The sequence below is a fragment of the Xyrauchen texanus genome, chromosome 6 (genome assembly GCF_025860055.1).
Source record: "Xyrauchen texanus isolate HMW12.3.18 chromosome 6, RBS_HiC_50CHRs, whole genome shotgun sequence".
Classification (NCBI taxonomy): Eukaryota; Metazoa; Chordata; class Actinopteri; order Cypriniformes; family Catostomidae; genus Xyrauchen; species Xyrauchen texanus.
Window position 1 is genome coordinate 3,435,245 of NC_068281.1, and position 18,759 is coordinate 3,454,003.

At 40.0% G+C, this 18,759-nt stretch overlaps 1 protein-coding gene and 1 long non-coding RNA gene across 5 annotated transcripts in view; one reads left to right on the top strand and one right to left on the bottom strand.

Moving 5' to 3' along the window:
* The window catches only part of LOC127644544 (uncharacterized), a 75,797-nt gene that overhangs the window by 44,220 nt on the left and 12,818 nt on the right, over nucleotides 1–18,759 (bottom strand). The gene's annotated exons all lie outside the window — the stretch shown is intronic.
* LOC127644516 (microtubule cross-linking factor 1-like) overlaps nucleotides 1–18,759 on the top strand; it is a 76,247-nt gene that overhangs the window by 41,411 nt on the left and 16,077 nt on the right. For 2 of the 4 annotated variants that reach the window (XM_052127706.1, XM_052127710.1), the window contains exons 6-10: nucleotides 5,902–6,072; nucleotides 6,277–6,495; nucleotides 11,580–11,744; nucleotides 14,070–14,237; nucleotides 17,614–17,865. In XM_052127706.1, the coding sequence (XP_051983666.1) occupies nucleotides 5,902–6,072; nucleotides 6,277–6,495; nucleotides 11,580–11,744; nucleotides 14,070–14,237; nucleotides 17,614–17,865 (975 nt within the window). The remainder of the gene's footprint in view (nucleotides 1–5,901; nucleotides 6,073–6,276; nucleotides 6,496–11,579; nucleotides 11,745–14,069; nucleotides 14,238–17,613; nucleotides 17,866–18,759) is intronic. The other 2 variants (XM_052127709.1, XM_052127707.1) reach the window with 2 other exon arrangements.

The following is an 18,759-nucleotide window of genomic DNA, read 5'->3' on the forward strand; positions in this document are numbered from 1 at the left end:
TTCTTCCCTTGGCCCCTCCCCCTTTTCTCTCTCTCTCTCTCTCTCTCTCTCTCTCTCTCTCTCTCTCTCCCACATTGGTTCCTTCCAGATATTTCAGCCCATGGTTCTGTTCCTTTTCATTCTCATCCTCTTCATGTCTCTCTCCTATACCATCATCTTTAAGTTGGTCTTTCTTTGTGCGCTTTTCTTTGTCCTGTAACCCGCTGGCTCTGTCTCTTTTCCATACGATCAATTTCAAAGGGAGTGTCCTCCCAAAAATGAGAATTCTGTCAATATTTACTCACTATCATGTTGTTCCAAATCTGTCTTCTGTGGAACTCAAAAGATACATTTTTGAAGAATTTCCTTACCATTCTTTGCTAATAATGAAAGTCAACATTTATGTTCTCATGTATAAGTAAACAAGAGGTTAAGTACATCAGAGTCTCTAGTTTGAGAAATAGACGCCTCACATGTCCTCCGCTGACAGCTTCATTGAATTCTACCCGCTCAACACCAGTTTCATGCACAACAGTAAAGAGCAGACTCAGGGGTGCCTTATGGGAAGAATTGCAAAGAAAAAGCCACTTTTGAAACAGAAAAACCAAAAGAAAAGGTTCGAGTGGGCAAAGAAACACAGACATTGGACAACAGATAATTGGAAAAGAGTGTTATGGATCTTAACCCCATTGAGCTTTTGTGGGATCAGCTAGACTGTAAGGTGCGTGAGAAGTGCCCGACAAGACAGACACATCTATGGCAAGTGCTACAGGAAGTGTGGGGTGAAAGGTCAAGTGCTACAGGAACTGTGGGGTGAAAGGTCACCTGAGTATCTGGACAAACTGACAGCTTAGAGCATCAAGGATCAGCAAAGCTCTCTAACTCTTTGAAGTAGTTTAAGATTCGTATGCGCATGCCCTAGAGACTACACAACTGTCCAAAAGCTGTTTCTCTGATATTCTATCATTACCGCTACAAGGCACTGATCAATCTTGTTTAAACGAGCCTTGTGACGGCACAAGTGCTTGTCTACTTGTGTCTTTCAGTGTGCATGTTAAGATGAGCGGAAGAAAAAATTGTTCCCATCCTGCACAAGTATTTGCTAATATATCCTAATCCTTTTTATTTCACTTTGAAGCTTATGATTATTGTTCTTGGTAACCAAATAACCAGAGAATCTCTATTTTTGTGAGAGGATAGATATATTTGATACAACATTAGTATTGGAAGTATCGATACTTTAGGATCGATCCGCCAATCCCTACGTTTTGTGTTCTATGGAAAAACGCAATGTTATGAGGATGAGTAAATAATGACAGAATTTTCATTTTTGGGTGAATTATTCCTTTAATTCATAACTATTTTTTGAAGTACAGTGTGTGTCAAATGACCCCCTCACCCTTTCTGCATTTCACACTTTGAGTTTCACTTAAACCCACGTTCAGTTTGATTTTCTCCACTCTTGTCTCGTGTGTCTATTCTGTTTGTCGTTCACCGAATCCCATCACCTCCCTTTGTCTCCTCTCCTCCACATCCCCGACAACCTTTCCCCCTCCCTCACTCACAGTACGGGCGAAGGGAGGAGCACGAGTGGTGTCTAGACCAGCAGAGTGTCCCGGAGGCGAAGGGGCAGGGCAGCCAAGGGGCACGTCACACCCAGGGCGGCCCTTGGACTCAGTAGATACACCAAGCACAACGGTTTCAAACCCGAGGTCAGTGCCTCGTCACTACAAGACAAAATAGTGACATTTGACCTTTACTGTGACTCTTTGGAATTCCTGAAACACCTGATACTGTACTAAGGCTGCATCCCACTTTGCATACTATTGATATTATAAAGCATGTAAAATTATAATAGTGCGTTCCACATCATAGTATGTTGAAAATAGTGAGTCAAATGTGCCTGGATGATATATTATTTATTTTATTATTTTATTTCTCTATTTACACAACACAATTTACATTTACATTTATGCATTTTGGCAGACGCTTCTATCCAAAGCGACTTACAGAGCCCTTATTACAGGGACAATCCCCCCGGAGCAACTTGGAGTTAAGTGTCTTGCTCAAGGACACAATGGTGGTGACTGTGGGGATAGAACCAGTGACCTTCTGATTACCAGTTTACCAGTTATGTGGTTTAGACCACTACACCACCACCACTCCATATGTACACATACTTACACGATAATAATATATAATGTACAGTAAACAATACACACAATGTAGAATACACATACAATAAAAATAAAATAAAAATAAAAAATAAGAATGCAAATCCAATGCTGTACACTTTGACTTCCTCAGCACTCTTCCCTTGCCAGAAGATTGTGAAGTCTTTTTCCTGAGAGTCCGGCAGCATAATCTAGATCATCTAAATGATTTATGATTGTTGTGCCAGATTTCAAAATAAAAGTTTCACTACATTTAAGACAGGCTTGACTGTGTTGTGTGTTTGAGCACATTGGGAACAGTGTGTGTGAACATTGTACTTCTCCTTTAGACAAATCTCACCCTGGTACCAACTCTATGATATCTCTGTTTCCAGATGGACAGAAAAGCTTTCGGAACATTTCAGAATGGAAAGCAATTCTCTCTAGCATGCTAGCTCTGATTGCTAGCATTTTCAGTAGCTAACAGGTTCTACAACTGAGTGAAAGAGAGCCAAGTGTTGTAAAATAGCACTTTTAATTATTTTAAATCAGATAATTACTCAGAATTAAAGAACACAGAATGAAACATGAATAATAGATAAAGCCAAAGCAATTTCGTACATTTAATTGTTTCACTACAGTTATTTTGGCCATCCCACTCAACTCACAGTCACTGCTGTTTATTTAAAATCATGTTGGTTTTTCATGATTCTGATTCACTATTCACTCGCACAGGGGCTTTTGAAAATGTGTGTGTGTGTTTTTTTTACTGTTGCTGTCTCTAGAAGAAATGAAGTGCTGTATTTGTCATGGTCATGTCATCAGCTGATAGTATATCTGCACATAATTTGTTATAGATGTCTGTGTGTTTGTCTAAGCTTCAGTTATGTGCTATTGATAACGTTAGTGGGAACTGTAGGCCCTATAGGCTAACTAAAATAACTGCCCCTTCTGAAAAAGAAACTAATTTTAAACCAACCTAAGTAGTTAGACTGTACTGTTTTGCTGATTTTAGAGGGGTTTGTGTACCTGTTAGCTGATCGGTTAGCCAGTAGCTAAACACTAGCTTGGCGCCAGGCTGGGAGACCAGCTTGACCGGGTTTAACCAGCAAAGACTAACAAATATTAGTATATAAGTTAATTATAGTGATAATAAGTTATTATTTTTTTTTTTTTTAGCAGGGATATTAACATGCTGTTGAGTTCAGTATGGTTAGCATGATGCTATATGTCGTGATCCATACTTGGCTGCAAATTGCAGCCTTCAAGTCCTCCTCGGATGTCCCTAATTATGACACAAAGTGCACTCCAGTTCCATTTGTTTGGTTAGATTAGGCAGTATGTCTTTCTCACTTTTTCACCTACTAACAAACAGAATATGTTTTCAGTGCTACTACTAAAAAATTAAGAGCAAAGTATATGCGTGTCAGATGTTTAATTGACGCTTTATTTTTGTTATATAGACATTTATTGACATTAACTATGTTTCCATTCAAACTGCTAATTTAATTTATGCAAAAACAATGTGTGGATTTACATTTATGCATTTGGCAGACGCTTTTATCCAAAGCGACTTACAGTGCACTTATTACAGGGACAATCCCCCCGGAGCAACCTGGAGTTAAGTGCCTTGCTCAAGGACACAATGGTGGTGGCTGTGGGGATCGAACCAGCAACCTTCTGCTTACCAGTACAGTGCTTTAGCCCACTACGCCACCACCACTCCTTTATCCACCACTGTGAATAAAGCTGTATTTCCATCCATTGTGTTCAAAAGAACAAAATCATCAAATAGTAGCCACTGAGACTCTTTTATTCATAAAATACTCAAGACAAAACAGACGAAACACTGTAAAGAACTTGTCTCATGTCTGGGAGCGACAGCGCGTCACACATTTCTGAGAGCACTGTGTGTGCGCGTTCCTCCTTCCTTATGACTTTACAGTGCAGGTCAATGAGCGAGTTCTTCCCTGCTTTCCCCACAAAAATCGTATTTTACGTATTTTTCTCGGCCAACTCTACAAAGACTTTGAATTTTTTCAGGATGACCAGAGCAACATATCAATGCAATGATTATCGGTCCGCTGGTTAGTACAATTATGAATGAATTATTCAGTCACATGACTTTGCGCATCGTGTATTTGTAATAAATTAAATAGGAGTTCATTCTGTAAATGTGTTCCCATCATAATTAATGTGCATTTCTTATTAACAAATAAAAAATGTATCAACCTCAAGCGAGTGTGTACGTTTTTGATGTGCATTTTGGAGATTTTACTCACATATTAGCATTCCCATCCAGCTGTTTTTATATAATATTCCAAAATGTGCATAAAAATATGTGGATGGAAACCTAGCTATTGCGGTGGCGTTCATGTGCACTCAGGGGTTAAATCGGGCCGGTACGGTCCACAATGGCATTCCGGCACCTTCTATTCCAAAAAGAAGAAGAAAAAATGCTTGTTTGTCAATCAATTTAATTTGCGATTTTTGTTTAAACTACTTGACACACTCTGTCTCTATTAAGCAAGTGCACTTGTTCAAACATATGTCATGTTCATTGTGCTTCACTCTAGTCATTTGCGGATGCCGGTATAGGCAGCATATACGAGAGTGGCACGAGACAACGCGCCCCCGCATTCAGATGCGCATTCAGCTTGAATGCATGTTAAGGAGATTTTCCACTGCACTGTACAACTTCACTCAACTTGACTATGCTCGCTTTTTGGGGGTTTCCACTGTGGATAGCACCTGGTACCTCATACCTTTTTTTGTGCCACCTCGGTCGAGGTTCCAAGCGAGCTGATACTAAATGTGACGTCAAAATCCTGCAGATCACTGATTGGTCAGAGAGAATCGTCACTAACAGCGTCACTGGATTTCCAACACGTGACTTCCTCCCGCTAGTTTTAAAGTTAGCTACAGCGATAGCAGTATCATTTGTTCACGCGACTTTCGAATTGAGGAAAAAGAAATGGCTGTGCGCTAAACCACGCCACGGTTAATAAACGAGGTGCAGATGGTCCACTCGTTAGCGATGAGCGAAACGAAAAAGTCTCTCAGGAAGTGTCTCAGCTTTTGGCCGCACACGGCTACCACCGGAACTACCAACAGAGTAGGGAAAAGTAAAAAAAAAAGTAAAGTGACAACAGAACCATCAAGGAAAAGTGGAAGTGGTTCGACCAAATATACGCTATCTAAACCGCCGAGCAATGGGAGGGAGAATGGCCTGGACTGGAGTTGATCCACAATGGAGGATGGTACGTTTTGTTACGTTAACTCTATACTCTGCTTGAAAGCTTCACTTTATTTAGTTGACCAGCTACTGGAAAGCTTCTAAAACAACCAGGCCAATTTAACTGTTACACTTGTGTAAAATCCCCATGCAACAACTGCTTTATGCAGCACAATGCGCTAGTAGCTAACAGCTAGCGGTCGTGTTATTGTTTTGGTCAGTTTGTGTCATGTTTAATATGATGTCACGGCAGTAGAGGCGGTGCATCTATGACGATCAGCCTATAATCCCACCCATGTTGAGGTGGCACTAAACAGCAGTGGAAACGCAAGCTCAAACAAGTAAAGTGAGTAGAGTTGAGGCGAGTCGAACCGTAACGTGCAGTGGAAAAGTGCCATTAGTTGTAAATAACGAATAGCTGACTCAGACGTCTGAGCTTCTATGGTTCACTTAAAGGCAGCAAAAATTCTGACATACCACTTTACTGTTCATTACTGTATGTTTGCATGAAATACATGGTTTCTCTCTTGAAAGTGTTGGGATGTTGAGACTGCTGTTATGTGTTCTGATGGGCTCCAGTTCCGTGACCCAGCCCTGCCTGAGCTTGCAACCCCTAGCAGGGAAATGCAACTACGTTTGGACCAAGAGAGGAGGCTGAGACCTGTACAGGAGGAGAGAGAGAGCTTGACTTCTGCCATCTCTCAGGTAAACGTGGTTTATTTTCCAGAAGACTGAGAAATAGGATGTCAGAGCTGACTTGAGGACAGTGTTTTTGCTGTTGGGCCAATATTGTCGGGTCCATTACACTGTGTCCTCTAACCCTTAATACAATGATGCATCTGTATTATGTGTTACCTGTATAATCATAACCCTTATAACTTTTAGATTGTCATTTTTTAATGTTTAAAGGAGGAGGAGAGGAGGCGCATGGAGGCTCGGAGAGGACTAGAGCTACAGGGGCTTCAAACTCATGAGCCAACATGGCCACAGGAAAGAGTCTTGCTACAACAGGAAGTTAGGTTATTCCACCATAACATTGTCATCGTCTATATGAAGCTCCACTGGATTCTTATGCACTGGAGGCTCGGACACAGGATGGACACTGGAGAAGATGGCGCACACGCAGAGGTGAGCTTTTATTTTGGACATATTATTACCAATGAAATCTAACATCAAAAGCATTATTATTATTGCTGCTTTAATAAAAAACAAACTGTCTTTCCTCATTTTGAATGTAATGAACTGTATCGGTAATATGATATCTCTAATGAGTTTATGCATGCCTGTGTTAAAACACTTTCCCCTATGCCAGTTTAATATGCAGAGACAACTATAAGTAAGCTAATTCATTGGTTGATTTCCACAAAAAGTGTCAAAACATTGCTTTTAATTTGAGCATCCCCAACCAGACTGACATGGCAACATCGGTTCAGCCAATGGTGTGAGGTTGGGGTGGGACTATCTGTTTAACCACCCAATGGCAGCTGTTGGGACCGTTTGGGAAACGTATTGTATTTCCAGTTCTGTTATAAATCCTTTACACTTACAATTTAAATGATATTGTCTCTTTCATGACAGTGGATTATTTAACAAACCATAACGATTCAAATTGGCACAGTTGTGAATTAGTGTGAGCACATGTTGACAGATTTCACAGTCCTTCTGCCATATCTACAACAGCTGTTGCTTCTTTGTACACAAATGTTTGTTTTCTGAAGCACAACAGAATTGTTCAGTAAATGTTCATGAACAGAAATATTTGTTTGAAATTGTTATTTTATCCTTTAAGTACATTATAATAAAGTCATTTTACATTAGTACTGCTTAATCCAGAGGGGGAAGCACTATTGTGGTTTCACGGTTCAGAGATGTTGTTCGAAGGTAATACTATTGTCCTGAATGATTACCATATTTATTTAACACAGTACTCTAAAATGCTTCAAATATTATCATGGTATCACTATGGTACAAGAACAAAAACGTGGTTATACAACAGTCCAAAAACATAGTTATAGTAAAATCATTAAATAATAAACATGGTCATATCACGGTACAACTCTAAAAAACATGGTAGCACCATGGATCATTTCCAGAAACATACTAATACCATGGCACAAGTTCAAGAAACATGGAAATACCATTGTACAAGTCCAAAATACATGGTAAAACCATGGTACAAGTCCCAAAAACATGGTCATACCATGGTACAAGTCCCAAAAACATGGTCATACCATGGTACAAGTACTAAAAACATAGAAATACCATTATACAAGTCCAAAATACTTGGTAAAACCATGGTACAAGTTAAAAAAACATGGTAATTTCATGGTATAAGTCCCAAAAACATGGTCATAGCAGGATTCCAAAATAAACATGGTCATACCATTGTACAATACCAATAATTATGGTAATAACATGGTACAAGTCCCAAAAACATGGTCATACCATGGCACAATACCAAGAAACATGGTCATACCATTGTACAATACCAATAATTATGGTAATAACATGGTACAAGTCCCAAAAACATGGTCATACCATGGCACAATACCAAGAAACATGGTAATACCATTGTACAAGTCCAAGAAACATGGTAATACCATAGTACAAGTCCCAAAAATATGGTCATACCATGATTCCAAAATAAACATGGTCATACCATGGTACAAATCCTAGAAACATGGTAATACCATTGTACAAGTCCAAGAAACATGGTAATACCATAGTACAAGTCCCAAAAATATGGTCATACCATGATTCCAAAATAAACATGGTCATACCATGGTACAAATCCTAAAAACATGGTCATACCATGGCACAATACCAAGAAACATGGTCATACCATTGTACAATACCAATAATTATGGTAATAACATGGTACAAGTCCCAAAAACATGGTCATACCATGATTCCAAAATAAACATGGTCATACCATGGTACAAATCCTAGAAACATGGTCATACCATTGTACAATACCAATAATTATGGTAATAACATGGTACAAGTCCCAAAAACATGGCCATACCATGGTACAAGTTCAAATACAACATGTTAATACCATAGTACAATCCTAAAAACATGGTAATACCATGGTACAAGTCCAAGAAACATGTTAATACCATGGTACAAGCTCCAAAGACATGGTCATACCATTGTACAAGTCCAAGAAACATGGTAATACCATAGTACAAGTCCCAAAAATATGGTCATACCATGATTCCAAAATAAACATGGTCATACCATGGTACAAATCCTAGAAACATGGTCATACCATTGTACAATACCAATAATTATGGTAATAACATGGTACAAGTCCCAAAAACATGGCCATACCATGGTACAAGTTCAAATACAACATGTTAATACCATAGTACAATCCTAAAAACATGGTAATACCATGGTACAAGTCCAAGAAACATGTTAATACCATGGTACAAGCTCCAAAGACATGGTCATACCATTGTACAAGTCCAAGAAACATGGTAATACCATAGTACAAGTCCCAAAAATATTGTCATACCATTGTACAAGTCCCAAAAACATGGTCATACCATGATTCCAAAATAAACATGGTCATACCATGGTACAAATCCTAGAAACATGGTAATAACATGTGATGCAGTGAGATCAAGCAGATGGAAAATTACTTCAATAAATTAGATGATTTGTAGAAGGAATAACACGTTTTATTTGTACAGAAATTAGTAAAATGAATAGATTATGAATTAATGAGAATAAAGTTAGTAATAGAGGAAAATATGTTAAGTTTGGTTCTTTAATGTTAAGTAGATATAACTTCAGGATATATCCAAGGACTAAGTCCTGGAATTAATCTAACAATACTATGTTATGTCTAGTGAAAATTAACTAAGTAATTAAATGAAAGAAGTTAAAGTACAGATAGTAAGATGAGGCCTCAAAGTTGGAAGTCAGGTGCGGAGAGCTGAGAGCTGAGCTGTTAGTCAGTCTGAGGACCAAAAATTAAGTTAATGTATTTATACCCTCTTGAGACTGTGCCAAGAAGATTCCTTATTTGTTACAGCGCGTTCTGCACGGTTTGGAGTTAACTCAAGGTTTTTCAGGATATATTGTTATGACCCATTGAAGTGCAAGTCCGCAGTTAAATGGCCTTGTATTAAAACAAGTGTGTCTTATCCTGTATGTGCGAGACTCCCGTCTGCACATTGCTTGAAACAATAACATCTATAGTTATATCTAAGTTAGCACCAAGCTTGCTGAATTCAGCTCTGAAACCTCATCAGGTCAAAAGGGCAACAAGTTCATATATTAAGAGTCTAAAATGTATATACTTTGTCCCAAACAGCGCTCCAGTTTCTCATGGGAATGTTGGGCACAGAAGGCACAAACCATTTAACAAACCATTTACAAGGATAGAGAATGAGCATGAAGTAATCTTCTAACACACACACATTGAACATATAAGGCTTGTGCCTGGTAACATATTGTAAGGGGGATAAGATGGGCAAGGAGGAGGCAAGAACTGGCTTGTCAACATAAATCATAATTTAATGCAAACTGAACTCAAAATACACAAATATTAAACAAACAGCACACTTTCTCACCTGGGGTCATTCCTCCACCCCTGGCAGCAGCCCTACCGCTCCAGGCGATCGGGGAGTTACTTCCCTCCTCCCCTCGCGGACGGCGGTCTTCACTCGACCCCTCCGCGTTTCTGGGGGACGGCAGGGCACTCCTCCGCCCCTGGCAGCAGCTCCATCGCTCCAGGAGGTCGGGGAATCCAGTCCCCACTCGCCCCATGGACGGCGGCCATTCACCGCATCCGGGCGGTCGGGCTACTCCGTCACCTGGCAGATGGTAGCGGTGCTCCCCAGGGTGGACGGCAGTGTCGAGGACTCTGCGACGGGCATCCCTCCTCCTTCCTGGGTTTCGGCACCAATGTAAGGGGGTTAAGATGGGCAAGGAGGAGGCGAGAATCGGCTTGTCAACATAAATCATAATTTAATTAAACTCAAACCAAAAGCACAAACACACACACACACACTCACACACGACGGACATGCCCGTAATTCTCTCTCTCTCGAACCATCGTCACCGGCCGCCTTTATCCCTTGCGCGCCTCATCAGGCCGATTGGGGACCGGGAGCGCAATATTCCGACCCGGTCCCACCCCCCTCCGCTCCACACATGTATACAACACAGGAATACATGGAGTCTACATGTATATACAATGATAATGTCATGTAAGCTGGATTCATGAATGTGAAGTATATGATTATATTCAAATTCAAAGGTTGTGGATACATGAATATGCTTGTATAATATCACGCAAAAGTATAAAATATAGTAATGTCTCTAGCCACTTGCATCACCATGGTACAAGTCCCAAAAACATGGTCATACCATGCCACAATACCAAGAATCATGGTAATAACATGGTACAAGTCCCAAAAACATGGTCATATCATGGTACAACTCTAGAAAACATGGTAGCACCATGGTCCATTTCCAAAAACATACTAATATCATGATACAAGTACAAACAAACATGGTGATACTGTGGCACAAGTTCAAGAAACATGCTCAAGGAAATACCATGGTACAAGTACATAAAACATGGTTGTACCATAGTACATTTCCAAAAACAATGTAAGATCATGGTGCAGGTCCAAAAACATGGTTATACCATGATGTATGTCCAAAAACAAAGTAATACCATGGTACAAGTCCAAGAAACATTATAATATCATGGTACAAGTCCAAGACACATGGTAATACCATGGTAAAAGTTCCCAAAACAATGAAACACCATAGTACAAGTAAGAAAAAAACATATTAATATCATGTTACAAGTTCAAAATCATTATAAAACAGATACTGTAGCTCCCAATCTAAAATGATTGGATGACCTACATTCAAGGCACACCTGTGACCTCACATATTAAGCTAAGTTGCTATGTTGCTTGGCAACCGTAAATCACTTAGGATAATGGGCTTTATTACTTGGTAGAATTCTGATTGCTGATATTAATTAAATGTAATTGTATTTAACATTGGTATTTTATTATATTGTTTGTTGCCACTGTTGTTTAAATGCAAGAAAGCCACTCAAGACTTTATTATGCATTTTATTTGATAGTTAGCATTCATACTTACTATAAATAGTATAATTATACTTTGCTTTTTAGATTGAACCTTAACTGTCTTTTGTTTCTGGTTCTTTGTTTCTTCAGTATGAGCGGTTTGAGAACATTCCAGAGTTGGGCCTCATGATCGAGCAGGGTGATGGCGAGACAGAGAGGGACGATCAGAGAGTGAGTACCCAGATCACAGGAAGTGATATCACAGAGCCTGATGTACTCCTGCTGTCTCTAGACAGATATCAGTACCAGAAACAGGTAGTGTTACAGTAGCTAAACTTTATAGATGCAAAATGAGTGACAACGTTTTCAATGGTATAACCATTTAAAGCTGTTACATGTGTAGAGACAGTCTGAGCCGCCTTAGAAAAGTGTAGACATTTTATTTCTATTCTCTGAAATGTTCACCTTGAAATCTGTCTTGTTTGTGATTAATTTTCCGGTTTATAAAGCAGTGAAAATTATCTCTGTTCTTTTCTATTATTTAGCAACTCAAAAGTGCAGAGAGTTTGTTAGACGTTCGTTTAGTGTAACAAATCAGAAAGATGGCATATCATCTGTGTTTTTTTTTACTTTAGATAATTTTGCTTATGATTTCCCAGTGTGCACATGGTGATGTTTTAAATGAATATAGAATTATGAGAAAACATTTCTGCTGAGCATGCCCTCTCAGCTCAAATGTAAAGTTTAAAACAGGTGTCAAGTTCATAGAAATCTAATCTTTCTTTCCATGTTGGTTTCATACATTTTTAAGAAACATTTGTCGAATTTTCTGTAATAAAAATGAATGACCTCAAAAATGTCAGGTGGTGTAACTGCCAAGTAAAAGGTATTCAAATACTTTCCTTGCACCTTAAATACACATGAGTGTGTGTGTGTGTGTATGTGTGTATATATATATATATACAGTCTGCTGAATATCTGTGTGAAGATGGGGCCAGCTGGTCAGCACAGTATTTTAGACAAGTGGGTGAAACACCATCTGGGCCCATGCTTTCCTTGTCTTTTGTTTCCGGAAGGCCCGGCACACATCCTCTTCACAGATCTTAAGTGCAAGTTTAGGAGTGGGAAAGGAGAGGAGGGGGGGGTTGCTGGAGGTGTTGATGTTTGAGTGATGTTAAGGTCAGAGCGTGTGTGGAGTGTGAGACTGGGCTTTTCAAATCTAGAGTAAAACACATTCATGTCATCAACCAGTTGTTGATTCCCTACAGTGTTGGGGTATGGTGTCTTGTAGTTAGTAATGTCTTTCAGGTCTCTCCACACTAATGCAGGGTCATTAGCTGTTTTCCAGCTTCTCAGAGTAGCTTATTTTAGCCGCTCTAATCTCTTTTGTCAGTGTGTTTCTGACCTGATTATACAAGATTTTATCCCCACTTCTGTAAGCATCCTCTTTGGCCTGATGAAGCTGCCTGAGTTTTGCTGTAAACCATGGTTTGTCTTTGTTGAATTTTAAATAAGTCCTATTAGGAATGCAAATATCCTCACAGAAACTAATATATGATATCACCGTATCTGTGAGCCCATCCAGACTGGTGTCTAGAGCTTCAAAAACACTCTAATCAGTGCAGTCAAAGCAGGCTTGTTGTTCCAGCTCTGCTTCATTGGTCCATCTTTTTATAGTCTTTACTGTAGGTTAAGCTGATTTAAGTTTCTGCCTGTAAGTCGGAAGAAGATGAGCCAGACAGTGATCAGAGAGACACAAATCTGCTCTAGGGACAGAGCAATAAGCATTCTTTAATGTTGTTTAGCAGTGATCCGGTATATTTCTGTCTCTGGTGGGGCATGTAATGCGCTATCTGTATTTTTGCAGTTCATGGGTGAGATTGGCTCTGTTAAAATCACAGAGAATAATAAGTGAGTTGCGGCACTGCACTCACACACGCTTGTGGAGGTATATATACACTCGCTTCTCATTTTCCCCATTAACTTTGCAATGCGATGTGCCCTGAACAGCTGAAAGCCCGGTAGATGTAATGCACTGTTTGGAATAGCTTCTCTCAGCAAAGTTTCTGTGAAGCACAAGGCAGCAGAGTTTGAAAAGTCCTTGTTTGTATGGGTGTGGAGATGTAGTTTGTCCGTTTTGTTAGGAAGAGAGCAGAGATTCGGTAGATGAATACTTGGCAGCGCTGCTCGAAAACCACGCTGACGGAGCTCGCTTCCCTTGTTTGCTTCTCATAGTGCGCTTGAACCACAAATCTGGTTGTTCCTGGTTAAACCGATTAGAAAAAAATACTAAACACACGACAAACAAATAAAACCAACAAAATAATTGGAGAGCTCCACACCAAGGCTTCCATCCGCGGTGCCATTGTGTGAATTAAATAACTTAATAGATCTGGACGTAAAAAATAGCATCGCTTCGTTACAGCGCCTGTCTCTGTAAATAACAAACACAAAAGTTATGGTGAGCTCCCGGTCAGATTTTTTGTTTTGCCAATCAAAAGACTTTGAGGCCCTTTCAACCTGTCAATTTTTTGCATGTTCACCGGCAGCAGGAAGCTGAGAGCATGGTTAAGTGAATTATAAATGTTTAATGTCAGTCTCTCTCTCTCTCTGTCTCTCTCTCTCTCTCTCTGTCTACAGGCGGGCGATAGTCGGCGAGTGTTGCACGCACTGCGCTCTCTGCTGGATGAGTTCAGGGCGGAGTTACGTGAGGAGGCACAGCGGCGCTGGCAGCTGCAGCAGACACTATCCAGTGAGAGAGCAGCATGGGATATCCAGCGTGCCGAAATGGGGAGTCACGTCGCCAAGGTGCAGAACAAATCTTAAACAGCATCAGAATCCCCCGAGAAAGACATTACAGCACACATGATGTGAATTATAACTGAAATTTCTGTCAGATTGAGGTGACTTATGTACTGTTTTTGGTGTCTGAGAGTTAGGGAGTGTCTTGAAATAGCCAGCTATATTTATACAGTGGTGCAGTTTGGCTGTCAAACACAGTCATGGTCTATTAAAGGAAACATATGTCAGAGGAGCCCTGCTCATTCAGACAGTAAATAGATTTAGGAACATCTGGCTAGACGAGCATGGAGAATCTCGACAAACATGCTTTGGCAAATTAAAAATGTGCAATGCTAAGTATACTCACTGTTTGTTGTGAAGCTTGTCTGATTATCTGCATGCAACTGGAGACGTGTATGCATGTGTGGTTGTGTTTGGAATGGAATGGTAAGACTATTTTTTAAAGGAATATTCCGGTTCGACTTGTTCCTCCTTATCTTAAAAAAAAAGGGGAAAATCTGGTTTCCAGTGAAGTCAATGGGGCACATCAATACATTTTTAAATACACTGTTTCAGAAGTATAGCCACTTCGTTGACATGATGATGTCCTGTAAAAACCGATAAATTGATTATTTAAACAACGTTATAGCTCAAGTAAAGTTTTAACAGAATAATTAATATTAGTGCATTTATAAAATTATATGCTTCACATTTCTGCAGTTAATCCTTCCAAAAATTGGCCCCATTCACTTCCAGTGTAAGTGCTTCATTGTAACATTGATTTGTTTGTTTGTTTTTTAAAGAAATATTTTTTGTGATAATCAACATTATGCTGCAATTGTTGTTGACTGAGATTAATGGAATATTCCTTTAAATACTATGTGAAACTGTTCAGTATGCAACTACTGTATATACATTTTAAACAGAAGTATGGTATATTTTTGTTACATGGCCTCATTATATTGCTGGGTTAATTGAGTAAGTGGCGTCCAGGTATCATCTCAGAAATAAATATGGTTAAATTAATTTATAAATATTAATTAATTATTGCTAAGGCACCTATTGTATCCGTTAGTTTTCTTATTATTATTCTTCTGGCTGAGAGTCTATGGCAGCCCTATGAACCATACATAGGAAAATGATGAATTTTGGCACACTGATAGGGGTCGGTATGAATAGCCCCCACACCAAATTTGTGGTCTCTAGGACAAACTCTATAACGCCACCACCAATTCAAAAATGCCCTTTTTTTTGTGTATGTTTTGAAGCATTTATCATATAAAAGAAAATGTTTTTGCATGTGAATACCCTCCTCTTAATGATTAAAACTGACCCTTTACATTAAAACTCTGCCCACTACAGTGGACGCCATCTTGAAATATGTAATTTATTGTTTTGTCTCTACTGATCCTTCAAACTTTGCCTGATTTTCCCAAACAATGGCTCAAAATAATCTTCAGAATAAATAAATTTGTTTTTCCACTGTTGAAAAGTTGCGTTAACACAACATTAATGAGGTCATTGTAAAAATTGATGCAAGGCTATAACTCAGCAATGGTTTGTCCTATTGAAATGAAACTTGGCTTTATCAGTACCAAGATCTTAGGCTACATGCACAGTGTGTAGACAGCACCACCTATGGGTCAAAAGATGTGAAAAATTCCATCTTAGTGCTTTGCCCCGAGGTTGCTGCTTCCAGCTATAATTATTATTCATCCATCCATCCATCCATCCATCCATCTTCAAGTCGAAGTCGGGTCGTTGGGGCAGCTGCTCCAGCAGGGGGCCCCAAACTTCCCTATCTCGAGCCATATTAACCAGCTCTGACTGGGGGACCCCGAGGCGTTCCAAGGCCAGTGTGGAGATGTAATCTCTCCACCTAATCCTGGGTCTTCCCCGAGGCCTCCTCCCAGCTGGACGTGCCTGAAACACCTCCCTAGGTGTTTCTCCATTTACTCCAATTACTCCATTTTTTGACGGTCCAAAATGCATATTTAGGGGGCATCAAAATAATCCACACGACTCCAGTCGACAAATAAAGTTCTTCTGAACACAAATGTTCACTTCCGTACATCTCTATGATGTGAGAGGGATGACGTAAGCTCATTGGTAAGGTCACGAGGAGGCAGGAAGTGCATCATTGGCTGAGTCTCGTTTGGAAGGCTGCGTACGTCATCGAGGCTGTCTCGCTTCAGAAAAGCGAGTAGGACACTTAGAATGCAGCCTTCAAAATCGACCTTCTTTCATTGGAATTCGGAGGATGCATGAGGTGTATCCTTTGTGGGTACTCACAACCCAAAATTCTTTGCTTCAATGGAAAGTCAAAAACAATAATGCCAATTTGCCGTATATATGATTTTGAAATGCAAGGAATATTAATTCCCAAGTTGAATTACCTCAGTAGATGGGTGCAGAGTATATAATATGTATAAGTATATATGGAGTGGTGGTGGTGTAGTGGTCTAAGCACATAACTGGTAATCTGGTAATCAGAAGGATGCTGGTTCGATCCCCACAGCCACCACCATTGTGTCCTTGAGCAAGTCACTTAACTCCAGGTTGCTCCGGGGGGGATTGTCCCTGTAATAAGGGCTCTGTAAGTCGCTTTGGATAAAAGCATCTGCCAAATGCATAAATGTAAATGTAAAATATATTAATATATAATTAAGATCATTATAACTCTCCTAAAAAATCTCATACATTCCCTTCCAGAGGGACTTAAAAGCGTTTGTGCTTGTTAAAGAGTGGCGTGCTGTCATAGCAACCATGTTCCGTTCTGAATTTCCAAATAATAATAAAAAAAACAATGTAAACAATGACTCACTTCCTGATTCCTCCTCCATGTGATGCGTGACCTTACCAATGAGCTTAAAGTATATAAGTATTGTTTTGAAATAGTTTTGGACTGTTTTGGTTTGTGAACGGTGCTTGGTCTGCTCTGTGCAAGTTTCTATTGTAAACAATGACACGCTTCCTGACTCCTCCTCCATGTGATGCGTGACCTTACCAATGAGCTCATGAGGGAGTCGTGTGGATTATTTTGATGCACCCTAAATATGCATTTTGGGCCATCAAAAAATGGAGTACATTCACTTGTGTAGAGGAGGAGGCCTGAAATGATATACTAAAAATCTTAAGTGAGAGTGTTGCATTGTGCAATACATTATTCCTCACAGTTTACTCTGGTTTCATAGAGCACATTTTGCCGAATGTAGTAGGTCATCTGGGTATTTCCATGCATGCATATGGAAAATGTGCATACTGTGCATAGTATACAGTACATGCTGTGTACTACAAAAATAGTATGAGTGGTATGGTACTATACCATTCCAAAAAACCCGATGTGTGCCTTTTAATATGTAGGCATTTATGCTCCTCCTTGTCTCAACCGTTGCTCTCGCAGTTGCAGGAGGCGAGAGGTGAGTCTGCAGACGCAGCTGAAGGTGCAGTCACTGCAGATGTTCTTCAGCAGGAACGGGAGGAACAGCGTCGCCTGCTGGCCGACAGTCACAGCACGGCACTGGAGCTGCGCTGGAAACTGCAGCATGGAGAGAAGCGCTGGAGCCGCGAGAGGAACGAGCTGCTGGAGCAATTCGAGAGAGAGAAGGAAGAGTGGGACCGCAACATACGGGAGATGCACCGCAAGATGGAAAAGGTCAGAGGTCTAGCCGGCTGCAAGATTCCTACTTATTACACCAATCACATCAATGTAAATGAAAGCATCACTGTTTCTTTACTTTTTAAGAAGTCAATATTTTTTTTATTTTTACTGGTTGGTAATAAAAATGAGCAAGAAATCCCATAGACTTACATTGAAGGAGGGAATCGAGCCATATCTAGGGACCAGAATATCATAGAGACTTTAGTTTGGCCAAAAAGTTAAGAGCTTACTGCATAACATAAATAAATGTATTTTATGGTAATACTTTACAATAAGGCTGTATTTGTTAACATTAGTTAAGGCATTAGGTATCATGAACTAGCAATGAACAATATGTTTTTACAAAATGTATTAATCTTGGTTAATGCTAATTAATGAAAATACAGTTGTTCATTATTAGTTCATGTTAGTTCATAATGCATTAATGTTATGGTTACTGTTGTAACCTCCGTTCCCTGAGGGAGGGAACGAGACGTTGTGTCGAATCAAGTGAGGGGTCTTCCTGGGATGCCAAACGTACCTCTGAACCTGAGAAAAGGCCAATGTCAAGTTGGCAGACAGAATTAGCATGTCCCGCCCCGGACATACGGCTATAAAGGGAAGCGGGGCAGCGAGAGCCAGTCAGGATTTTGCACTGAGGAGCCGAAAATAAGATACGGCCGTTTACAGTGGTAGGTCTAGTGCTGTGGGAGGAGGGACACAAAGTCTCACTCCGTCCCTCAGGGAATGGAGGTTACAACAGTAACCATGACGTTCCCCTTCTGTCACTCACTCAACGTTGTGTCAAATTAAGTGACACAAGGGGTCCCATATAAAAATGCCACGCACTGACCGTGTTACGTGAACTGTCGAGACGGTTGCAAGCAGGCTAATGCGTGCTAGAGGCAA